The sequence below is a fragment of the Aphis gossypii genome, chromosome 1 (assembly GCF_020184175.1).
Source record: "Aphis gossypii isolate Hap1 chromosome 1, ASM2018417v2, whole genome shotgun sequence".
Lineage (NCBI taxonomy): Eukaryota > Metazoa > Arthropoda > Insecta > Hemiptera > Aphididae > Aphis > Aphis gossypii.
The window spans coordinates 43,237,501-43,251,326 of NC_065530.1; the positions used below are offsets into that span (position 1 = coordinate 43,237,501).

A 13,826-nucleotide genomic window follows, 5' to 3' on the forward strand; every position below is an offset into this window, starting at 1 on the left:
TGCAACAAGTGCAGTTAACGGCATCCCGACTAGATGATATTATTTTACATGTAGGTAGGTATTTTTTATTACGTTATATATTTAATAATATTTATTAATCGAAAAAAAGGATATTATAATGTGTATACTTTCTTTTTTATCCGTATAGTCACGTCAAACAAAACAAGTTATATATTTAATTCCGCGGAGAATTGCATTTTTTATTTCACACATTGCACAACTTCTGTAGGTACTATGCGTATGATATCTGTATCTATATGTATATCTAAACAATAAAAATATTATATAGGGTTATATATCAACACGATTAACAGAGAGACTCGCGAAAAATGAATCTATGAAAAAAAGCTATTTAGTGTTTAGTAAATAATTAATTATTGAGTAAATTAAGCAATGTATGCAGCAGTATAGCACTATACTGTTTATTATGTAATATATGAGTATAGCTGAAATCTGTATAAATTCATAATATTATCATACATTGACAATAATTGTCACATAAATAAATATAATATAAATACCATTCAAATAAAAAAACATAAATAAATAATTTAAGTAATGTGAACAAATTAAAAATAATCCTATAGCATTATTTACTCATGTTAGAGCTCAGTATATATAAATATAATAGCAAGCATAGATACAATCCGAATTCTGTATTGTTAATTGTGCATAATTTATTTCCACATAAAAATTGGATTTGGGGCTTTTTCGAATACCTGCAAAGCCTATGATTTCGATCTGTTAATGACGGTGCATGACTACACAACTTAGATTTTAAGTATTATATTTTATGTAATACACTAATGTCTAATACATATATATCATATACATGACGATATACAATTTAACTGGTGCCACTAACTTATGTATTTTTGAAAAAAAAATCTAAGGTTTGAAGTTTTTATAACACTCAATATTTACAAGAATACCTATTTATTTTACTACTGCTTTTATAACACTGATTTTTTTTAAATAGACAAATTAGATTTTAGAAAAGCCATCACGGAACGATGAATATGAATAGGTATACAATATCCAGGTACAATATTAATACTATCTATACCTGTTGAATTAAGTAAACATATTATTTTTAAAACGCATTTTTCGTAAATTAATCGGATAATATATAAATTGTATAGAAAAATAGGAACACTGCTGAATAGGTATAAAGTACCTACATATTTTGATAAAATAATTATTACAGGCGATACAGTAGATATGAACCACAGAATGTACTATTTATATATAAAAGTAGCACCTTCTTAAACTTTATTCAAAAAGTCAGTAGACTTTATATTTTAACTATCAATAGAAATTTTAGAATTTTTAGCCATAAAAAAATCGCTGGATGAAATAGCTATAATATCTGTTTAGTGGTCAAGGTTCCAAAAAACGTCAATGTAAAAGTAAATTTGGGGAATAGTTTACAATTATTATAAACGCCGCCGAATGCAAATTACTGCATTCACGCATACTCGCCGATTACAAATTGTACTTATTTCGTTTTTATAATTAAATTCAATAATAACTTTGTTCAATTATATTATAATTACCTAATAATTTAATATTAATCATCTAATAAAAGGTCACCTAAAAAAAATTGTTTTTATTTCAAATTATTTTAGCTATTTTTATGCTCATCATAGAAAAAAATGTTATTATCTATTATAAAAATTAAATTTTTTGTTTGTGAGTAAAAGGTCAAACCAAGGGATGATAGCTCAATTTTTTCCGCTCTGCCAATTTATAATATGGTTATTGAATATCGCCCGAAAACGTTCAATTATCTATAGTTCTTTTTGATAGACCAAGTACTTCCATTTAATGTTTTCGCTGATAATATACCTACTATAACAGTCAGATTTCTTACCTTACACATAAGCAGAAATGAGCAATAGCAGTAATGATCAAATGCGCGTGAAAGCTATTCCATTTAAATTATCATTGTATACACCTCATCCGAATATAATATAAGTCCTTTGGATTCATTCTAAGAAATATTAAAAAAAATTCAAAGAGACACAAAGTTTTAATTCATTTAACTATTTAAGACAGTATTAAAAAATACCAAACTGAACAAAATATCTGGATTAAATTTTTGTAAATATCATGGCCTTAAAAAATAAATTAATTTTAATAGAAAAATAGAAAAAATATTGAAATAGTTCAAGATTAATATCTTTTAAAACTCTTTTTAGTTCGCCTTCTTGTGGTATACATACACTTCGGTCCTTAATTTAAGGGAGACTTCAAACGATTCTTACTTTTTTTACGAACCAACTCGGAATGCACTTAGGACTTGGAAGACCCAGTATATACTTATATTAACACTCTTCAACTTCTAAAACCCCAATAACAAACAATTTGACTAATGTCCATGACGAATCTCCCCCCTTGCCATTAGAAAAAAGAGTAAGGACTATTTTTGTATACATTTAAAATTGTATCTATAATTGTCAAATAAAATAAATATCATGACAAGTTTTAATCTCCCCCTCCCCTATCAAAGTATATATATGATTCATATCTTCGTTATATACTTAAGCGATTATTATTATTATTGTAGTACGTTTTCTTGAACTTTTGCCCAAAAATCGATCCATGGTCGGGGTCGTGGTGGGGATATAGGGTTTGGCGTCTAAATTCGTCAGATACCTACTATAGCTCGTCGTACTGTTGTGGATCGGGAACATCCAATAAAAGTCAAAATCCGTTTTATTATTATAAATTATTCAAGAAAGACGACCGCGTGTCGTCGGCGGCGCCTCGTCGTCGTCATCGTTGTCACTATACATTAACCATAAGACAATATCTACATTATTAAAACCGTTATTATATATTATATATATTTATACCGTACTTATATTATATAAATAACAAATATATTATGACCGTGCATTCGTATACTGTAATCGTGTGAAAATAACTATAACTACCTATAACTTTGATTATAATAATAATATATTACAATATTATTGTAACGCGCGTGTGTGACCGTCATCATGGACCAAGACGAACCGTGCCTGGCACCACAGTTGTGCATCCGTTGCCGTTCGTATGACCTCGGCCGACATGTCGCGGTCGTGTCCAACGCGGACCCGTGCACGTGTACAGACGACGAGACGTGTCCACACAACAAGAAGACCAACGCGCGGCAGCTGCTAGTCCTCAGAAAAAAGTTTGTTCCACATGCCTATTTAAATTTATATATTATAGTATAAACGTTTTATGAAACGTTTTTTTTTTTTTTATTCATCTCTTAAAACGTCAGCTGCTCAGGCCATTAGTTTAACTTAGCTTATAAGATTAATTCATCCAAGAGTGGTTAGGTTACATGTTTTAGATTTTTGTAAAATACCTATTTAAATAAAATTAATTTAATTCGATTTAATATCCTTACGAAAGAATACTATGCGGACAACATTGAGAAAATCTAGTGTGAGGAGGTCCAGAGTATTAATATATGCGTTCGTTGGCGTCCACCGAGATTTAAAATGTATATATTATTAAATGATTTGAATGTTTTTAAAATATAAATATAAAAGAATACATAATAAAGATAATATTTAAAATTTTGAATACTAAGTAAAACGCATTTATTTCCTATTTTCTTTCGATTTTATCATCGAAGAAATTTCAGGTAACTATAGTTTCTAAATATTTAATGTTAACTATTTTCTACACAAATGTAGTTAGCTTGTCTTCAATTTAATTTTTTAAACGTGTCTCGAGGCAAAGAATCTAAGAGTATGAAAAAAAATTATTAATTACATCAGAAAGTTAGCTACCAAAAAACTCCAAAAAATGGATATTTTGAAATTGATTGGTGCATTAATAAAAATGTAAATTAACTATACATATAGTTTTGGTTTTTTTTTTATTTTTGTTGATAGGTATGTTTTTTTACGCTAGATTTGAAAGGACAATAATATTTTGGTAATCAGTACTTATTTACTATCGGAGGGGGACTCAAGGGGTTTTCAATATTCATAAAAATAAATATTTTTTAAGACTTAAAAAACAAAAAAAAAATGTTATTTGTATTTCTTACTAAGAGTATTTAATTTTTTTTTTTTTAATAATACATTTTTATACAAATAAGTGTTTTAAAAATATTTTAAATACGCATGGGAGACATAACAAGAAACATCTTGCCTAACCGCTGAATTCATAATGTACGAATATTGCTCTCGATAAAACGTATGTCAATATGTCAAGAATAGGTTTTTCACGAAATTGCAAGTCCATCCTAGCCAAATTCGACGGCAATATTTTGCAATGACACGCAAATCGGTCCTTTCGCATATCTACTTCGTATACATATTGAATACAACACATATATCAACTACATTTATAGTTTATACGTATCTCTATCTAATATAATATTATACAAAATATGATTTGTTGTAAAGGATGACACTTGCATGTTTGTAAAATTTAAATATAAGAATATTATCTGTTTTCTCAATAGTTGTCAGTTTCTTTTTTAATTATATTAAAACTAACAACAAAAAACAATCGTAAGACAGAGATAATAACACTCAATTGTGTGCGGACATCACTTTTAAATTATAAATTTATCATTACCATGATTTTTAGAATTTTTAAATATGCCTAAAACACATTTTAAAATATTTGAAATACTTAATAATTTTGAGAACAATTTACTCTTAGATTTTTTTCCTCAATAATTTTCCCATTGTAAAATGAACGTTCAAATGACTTCCTCCTTTTGGGTTTTGCAAATTATCAAGCAAAACGTTTTTTTTTTTTTTATTATTATTAAAATCGATATTCAAAAGAGTAGTTTCTGAATTAATTTACTTTACGTTCTATAATAATATGATAGTTATATATATATATATTGAATAATAATAATAATATATACTCAAACTCAATAGTCAATGATCATTGCTTATACCTATTATATTATATATTATATACACAACATCATTTGTAAAAATAAACTTGATTATATACGCTTATCTGCAGTGAACAGTGGTGTATCTGAAGCTCTACCAGGAATTAGAGATGATAGTGTAGTATTTTTTAATGTATTTAATACTGCAAAAAAAAAATAATTCAACAATTCCGTTATTATAATGAAATAATTGATCCTCCCAAAAGCCCACCTTTCGAATATGCGACTGAGCTTAAATAATAATTATTAATTAATACTGCTGATCAACGTCCATATATTATACCTATTTAATGGATACAATTAACTATAGGTAATTATTGTTTGTTATTTTCTTAACCACCGTGAGTATTAAATCATTTAAATCTATTATCACTGCAGGATAAGTTTGCAGCATCAACAATCACCGTCGATAACGAACGAAGGGAGCAAGACGATTGGCCGTGATGTGGAATCGGATGAAGATGATGACGACGACTGTTCCTCTTCGTCGTCGAGTAGCACTACGTCCTGCTCGTCCTGCAGTAGTGATGATACTACTACGTCAGAATCTGAAGATAACGATTCGATTACCTGCACTTCTGTGAATTCGTCGCAATAACACCAATGTTTGGTAATTAGTTAAGATTGGTTATAAAAATGTATTAGGTTTAGTCATTAATTTTATTGTAATCATAAGTATAAAATATAGTACGAACACAGTATAAACACCTATGAGCTAATGAACGGTGGTGTAAAACCAACGCGCGCATACCATGTACTTATACATACATTGTAAGGGTAAAAGTTATAATTTTAAAGTTTATTTTTTCTTTCCAGCTTTGCTTCTCTTTTTGCTGTTGTTGCTACCACTGCTTCGATTGCTGCTGCTGCTGCTACTACTGCTGTTGCTGCTGCTGCTGCTGCTGCTGCTGCTGCTGCTGCTGCTACTGCTACTGCTACTTCCGTCACTATTGGTGTCGCTGTCATCGCTGCTACTATCGCTGCTGGAAGAACCGTCACTATCGCTTTCCGAATCTGAGGAGTTCACGTTTTTCTTCTTCCGTTTCGCGTCTTTTAATTTTTTCTTCGATTTATCTTCCTTTGTGGGCCTACAAAAATATCGTTACTGGGTTGGACAATACATACAATATACATACATTGCTGTTGTGTAGCCAGGAGGATTGGAATGACTGCGGCCTTCGCCGAAATTTCAAGAAAATTTAAAAGTCTTATAATGTCCTGTAATCTATTTTACATATACAAGATAATGTACGACGTAATCATATATTAAAATTATAATTTGTATAAAAATTGCTGCAAAAGTCTTAAGTATAATTTACCTATACCTACCTATAACGACATCAATGTACCAAACTTATGAGAGATCCTATGTTAAGCCTATACTACACAACGAATTATCAGTCTCTCCCCCCCCCCCCCCAAAGCCAAATCCTGGCTACCTGGCTACACCACTGATATATCGATAGTTTCATATGAAAATCTTTCAAAAATCAAAATCTAATATAATTGAATATCAATAACTTTTATCACATACTTGGATAAGATTTGACTGGCAGGCCTGTCCTTATTCAAATTCCTTTTAAGCAACATCGTACGAGTTGGGCGGTCTGCAAATTTTCTTTTTCCTTTGCACTCGTAAGTCCAATGACCGAATTCCAGGCACTTTTGACAGCGGACACCTTGTGGAGGTACATAACTTCTACATACACGTAAAAATAAATTCGATTAATATTTACGTATAACGGATACAATGAATTTCACTGCAGAGTAGTAGTAGACAATATATTATTATACTATATTCTAGTATGCTTACGGTTTTTTTTTTGCTATATGAAGTGGTGCCATTGTCCTGTACTGATCTGTTGTTTTATTGACTACGCGATATTATGAATCTGCAGAATGCAAACAAACAAATTATATTATTAAGCATGTAGTTCGAACATAACGTTAATTGTATACATGACGCACATTATAGACATCACAAGTCGACATTAATTTTTATAACCATTAGGAATACGTATAGGTATAGCTAAAATAATTATATATTTTAGCAATTTAACATTACATAGTTCGTAAATTTTCATAATTCAAATTTTCATTATTTTAACATTTAAATTTTGTACTACCTATCTAGATAGGTCAACACATGACTGCAATTTTGACGTTCAGTTCCATAACTTCATACTATACTTCTAAGTCTCTAAACACTTTTTCTAGTGTAAGACTAAAAACTATGGAAAATAGAGCATCTTCTTATTTTAGTCTAGATTTCACCTCAAACAATTCGACCAAGTTATATTTCGGCAACAAACTGTGCCATAGGTGTTCGAAAAATCTCAAATAGTATTTAATAGTTTCACAAAGTAGTCTTCAGCTATTGTGCATGTTTATGTTAACGTAAGCCTGCTTAATATGTATACAGAGACTGCATGGTTTTTAAATTCATAATTTTACTTATAATGAAAATATTATCTGATGTCGATTTATCTCTTGTGAAGCCTAATTGATACTATCTAATAAGTAATAGGTAATATCATTAATATAATATACTAATAATCTTTTCAAAATTGTTAAATACGATGGTTATTATATTGTAATGTACCTACTCTACTAGTGTATGTCCTATACAAGACCAAGGGCATTCACGAGAATTTTTTAAACGGAAATAGGCAAACATATTTTCATTATATTTAATACACCTATCCACTTTTTTTAAACATTATTATGTTTTTAGACAATGTATTTTTATTTCATGTCTATAAACTAATAGAAAATAACATAATAATATTATACTATTATTGAAGTATGACTTATGAATCATAACTTATGACCAATATTCAATAACATGAACACAAAAAGTGTACACAATAAATTCCAAAACGGGGATGACTACCCATACTTGCCCACCCTGCGGATGCCCTCGGATAGAACGATCTCCAAACTTATCGATCATTTTTTACTTTTACTGTATTTAATATTCTGTTAAAAGATATTGAACATTACAATATATTACAATGATATAAAATGCATTGTTAAATAAGATTGCTTATAATTTCTATCAATGTACCCGTAATGACTAATGTGTACCTACTGTGTAGGTTTATACCTAATAATATCATATAAATAAAAAATACATCCAGTTAATGTGAATATTATCTATCTGTGGTTTAAAAACATGTATAATGATAACAATAACAATGGTCCACATGGAATCTTAAATAATAATTATTATGATAATGTTATAGTAAATTCCGAGCATTTCGTTGACCACAAAATTCTTCGTGGAAACTTCTGTTTTAGTTGTCTTAAACGTTTTCATCGCATAACTACCTCATAGTACGTGCACAGCCATATCAACATTGCGTACAATCATAGTTTGACCTAACAACACGGGGCCAGACGACAATAATATACGCTTTATAAATAATGCACACAAAAAAAAAAACGTACGACTGTATAAAATTATTAACATATTATATTAAATTGTATATTATAGTGAATATATGTAAGTAAACATTATATAATGAGTAATGACGTCTGTTTGAACGGATACAACTTTATTGTTTCTTTCTCGATTAATTCAATCATATATTCATATATATTATTATATTATTAAATTAATACATACGCTGATAAGTTTACTTACAGTTTAAATATAGAGTATTGACTGACAAAACATTAGTGATTATAAATGTAACTTAATGTTTGTACCAGAAGCACTAATTAACACAGCACAACGCACATATATAACGTATCATATGATAGGTACCTAATAACATAATAGTATGCTTCGAAAGTTCTATAAGACTGGTTAGAATAACTCCAATTTAACAACAAACTTGAAACTTTCAAAATAATCATTTAAAATATTTAAAAACATTCTTAGTTGAGTAAACGCTAACCAATTTACACATGATTAAGCTCTCGTTTTTCTTAAGATTAAGTAATGATTAACAAACGGGAGTTTGGCATATAAATAGCAAATACAAAAACAGATCGCTTTTGTTTAAATCTGATTCACCTTTTTCGTAAAATCATTAATAATATCTAACGTGTTAGATAAGTGTATTTAGTAAACTTTTGATCACAATATTAAATTAAAATTTTAAAATTATGTTTAAAAATATAATTAACATATTATTATAATTATTAATTTAAATTGAAAAAAAAATTAACTATAAAATAATTTTAATTTGTATTTTAAGCTATACAATAAAAAGTAGCAAAAATTAAAAATATGTGTAAGTATAAAATATGCAGATTTAAATCGATATCTGAAAACTAGTTAATTACGCATTCACGAACGAAAATATAGTCAAATGTAATAAAATAAATACCTAACATTTAAATTTGGAACATGATAAAAAACATATTTATAACGGTTTTATAAAAATATGGTATCTTCTATACATAACATATTATATAGGTTCTTGTCTCTACTAATCATGAGACATAACATGCAGGTATTGAGCCAATACGTTAGCTAATATTGACTATTTAAAAACCATATATTATAATAAGTATCGAGCTTGAATGTAAATAATATATTGATTGAAATTCATATCGGTAATGTTTGTTACGATATATAGTGTTAGGCTGCATGAGATTTCTAGAACAAGAAAATTTAGCCAAATTATTTCGGCACCACTGTAAATATACTCACACCCACCTATCATACAGTGTAAAATGAAGATACTGCACACCAATATTGAACTACAACGTATTGTTGACCATAATGCTAGAAAATTATATCATACCGTTCTACGTATAAGCAAGTATTATAATATTATACACACAAAATACATTTTAAAACGTATTTAAACGTAGGTTAAACTTAAGCTATTTTTGATTAGTTACATGTCGAGTCTTTTAATTTTCTAAGTAACTTTACCAAATCTGGTAATTGTGTTTTAGCGTTAATACATTTTTTTTTCTCTATTTACTACATTATTTCTTTGTTTGACCGACAGTAGAGGACGCTCTGTTTGAGCAATATCACTCCTCTGCTACCATCGTTCAATGATTAATACATTTATAAATACACACAATATATAACATACAAAGTATACATAATACGAATAAGTAACATCTCCCTATTTACTACCTTAAGTTAATAATATAGAAATTCGAGTTTTGACCATTTAATTGGTTTTAGATCTTAAATTATCAATTGAATCAATTATCATTGAAAACTTATCAAAATAAACATGTACAAATTAATAATTAAAAGTTTAAAATCGACTTACAATTTTCTTTGTTAATTAGTTTAAAAATTAGTCAACTTGCTAGCCTTATATAGTTATATGCATGCATTTGAAATTAATTCAATCGAACGGAAAAACAAACGTTACTTAAAACATTAATATTATATTTTCATTTTACGTCGACTTTATCACCACACATCAATACTGACTAGTCTGACTATATTTATAATGTTATAAATTAAAACAATTATAAGGTATAGGTTTAATACTGCACTAGTATATAAGTACCTATACTCAACCATTTAAATACCAGAAAACAGACCTTCCTTCTTTTAAATATGTTTACTTAATATGGTCAAAGCAATGTATAAAATATATCGTCATATTATTATTATTATATGTATAATATCTCAATTCCATAAAAACTTAATAAAATTATTATTTTTCTAACATTTTTTTGTTTAATTTCAAATAAAATAAAATGTTTTATTTTAAAAACATTATATGATATTAGAATCATTTGGGTAATTGGTTGTGCAGAAAAAACTATCGATATAGCAACCTATGTTTTAATGTTTTCGTAAAATTAAATTTTTGAACCAGTGTAGGTACGTTAATAATGATTTTATACAAATGTTCTGCAATATTAATGTTAGAAATGGTATAATATAAGAAATTGTTTTTTTGTTTGTTTAAGTATTATATTTGCTTAAAAATTGTCGTGAATTCCTCTTGTGTTTGTACTTTGTATATACCTTTGTACACCTATATAATATAGTTTCAAATACGACGTGTATAATTATCATTTGTTTCTATAAAATACGTCAGTATTCATCATTTCAGAAAATATTAATATTTTTCATTATTTTAAGTTACTCCAAAATAACACACGTAAACATATTGTATTTCTTACTAGGTAGTGTTATACTAGATATATATTTTTATCAACTTAAAATTATGTAAAAATAGTATTTCTAAAGTTAATAGGTATTAGTTTTGGAAATAATGAATATCTTGCGTTAATATTTAATCAACGACATAGAAAAACAATTAATCTACCAATGTAAATAGGTATTCTATATGATGATCTAAGACTTAAATATATAATGTGTACTCAATAATTGCATACTCGTCTGTATAAAAAGTACCTTATGGATAAATGTATAATATATTCCTGGCATGGACAATCGTCAAATTGGATCACAAAAAGTTAAAATCATACTCAACAATTAGTGCAAATATTTCCATTGAAAATTTAATTCATAAATATTTTACTCTTTGCGTCCGTAAATTTTAAACGTTTTAAACAGATACCAAATAAATAAATTATATTATGGACTTAAGTGTTCGGACTGCTAATAAAACTTTACAAGACATGAGGAGAGTATTACAAAAAATCTACTCAATCTCCAATATGATAAAAACTGCACAGGACATTTATTTTATTCGAAACAAAATGCAATTTTTAAAAACAAACACAGAATATAACACTTAAAATATAATTTCAATAAATATCTCCAACACTTGTGTTTTTTTCGAACGATTTAAATAAATATTTTCATATTTTATACAATTTTGAATTTGCTGATTTATTATTTTTGAACAACTAAACTCGACATATGAAACAAAATTTCGGGGCCGTAGATACGATGATTATTATATGAATATGTAATAACGAGTAAAACTAAATATTTCTTGATTTTAATATAGTATTATATTTAAACGTAATTATTACTCTAAGATCTAAATAATTGTAGACATAAAGAAAAAACAGACTTTCTTGCCATTAACTTATGTATATTATATATTATAATACATTATTTACATTATACAAGATATAGATTTACCTATAAACAGCTGAAATTTATATTAAGGTGAAGAATGTGTGGAAAAAAACTTAATTAGTTTTACATACAATACACAAACAAGAGTATACCTACCTAAACAAGTTTACAAAAATGTGAATAATGAAATTCGAGTTTTGACCATTTATAGCTGGTTTTTGGTGTTAGATTGCATAATAAACTAGTCAAAAAGGTATTTTTTTTTTTACTTTCACATTTACCTAATACCTAATGGGTTTTAAGAATATTAATGGTATGTAGTTAATAGTTTTACATATTTTCATTAATCAAAACAAAAAATTATTATTTTTATTGTTTAATGTAAAAATCTCGTAATATGATATTACTGTTTGTTTCATGAAGTTAAAATAAATTAATATCCATAGGTATATAATATACAGTAAATAGTGTATTTAATAATAGGATCGTGGTATTTTTAAAGCCTAAAATTAATATAAGTATTTTGAAAATATTATTATAATAAATAATAAGGGTGCCCGGGAAGTAGTCCACTATTTTCTACTTTTTATTTTTGTATCCAGATATTGGGCCAATATTAAATTAATATCATATATAAATTGCAACAATACTTAACACTTCAGTGCACACAAAATGAAAGCTACCGTGGGTTTATCAAAAGCCAAAAAGTAATGAAAATGATACAGAATTAGCAGGGGCTGTCAATTGCCATTAAATGAAATTGATAAAAATGGCTAAAAGCGTAATTCACAAAGATTATAGATGATTGCAGTTGATTGCAAACTATACAATCCACGTTTAGTATTATATTATGTGTAGTTTGGTAACATACGAGTAAAATGGTATTATAACGTTGGAGAGGAAAAAAATTATTAAGTCCTTACGAATAGTAGATATTATTTTAGTTACATCATAATAATTAATAACAACAGAATTCATTATTTTTAATTGAAATAATACAAATCCATCTTTTCACTTAAAATATCTATATAAAAAAAAAAAATCTTTTAGGCGTAAATTTTAAGATTTTTTTGTTGTTATAAGAAAAACGTGTAATAAACCTCGTAATAAATGTTCAAGCATTAGATACCTATTAAACCAGAAAATTGTCGTGATTTTGTGAAAACTTAAATTTCAAGCTTATAAAAAAAAAAAAAATTCACTCATGAGTTTTTGATATTTTATAATAGCTTAAAGCACAACTGAAAGAAAAACCATGTTTTTACAAAAACATACAAGAACTAAGCCAATAGAGATAGGTAAATCAAAATTTTGAAAATAGGAAAGGGAAATAAAAACAAAGAAATCATTTATAGCAAAATTTGTAAAAAAAAGCAAATATCAAAGTGAAAATAATGTGATTATTTTTTTTAATTTTAGTTTTTAAATTACCTATGTGCATACTGAACATTATTCAAAATATAATTGTACCTATATTAAATAATATATCAAAAAATGCATTAAAAGAAGCATTTCAAAGAAATAATAATTACATTACTAATTAATCTTAATAAAAAGTAGTAAATAAATCATTGTTTTAAATTTTAACTTGGTTTTATTTAGGTTAAATTGGAAAAACTAAACTTAAATCTGTAATATCCAAAGGTTAAAGAGTTTAATGTTGATCTCTTTTGAAAAAAACATAAAATTTAATATTGATGAATTAATTAACAAATTTGGACTTTCCTCAAATGTATTGAAAAAAAAACATGTTTGGATAATATTAATTAAAAGGATACGTGGTAACTTTTCAGTTTAAGTACTCCCTATTTAATGATGGTGGTTTACTTAACTATGTTGACTTAAATTTAATTTTAAAATATTAAATCAGTATTTATATAACTATGAATAATTATTTGTATTGTAATATCTATT

At 27.0% G+C, this 13,826-nt stretch overlaps 1 protein-coding gene across 1 annotated transcript; it reads left to right on the top strand.

Moving 5' to 3' along the window:
• The first annotated feature begins 2,654 nt into the window (after positions 1 to 2,654).
• LOC114123965 (zinc finger CCHC domain-containing protein 10-like) lies at positions 2,655 to 6,225 on the top strand. Its single transcript, XM_027987110.2, has 3 exons — positions 2,655 to 3,181; positions 5,303 to 5,534; positions 5,741 to 6,225. Exons 1-2 carry the CDS (start codon positions 3,006 to 3,008, stop codon positions 5,520 to 5,522), a joined length of 396 nt encoding a protein of 131 aa, XP_027842911.1. The 5' UTR covers positions 2,655 to 3,005; the 3' UTR covers positions 5,523 to 5,534; positions 5,741 to 6,225.
• Positions 6,226 to 13,826: the final 7,601 nt, after the last annotated feature.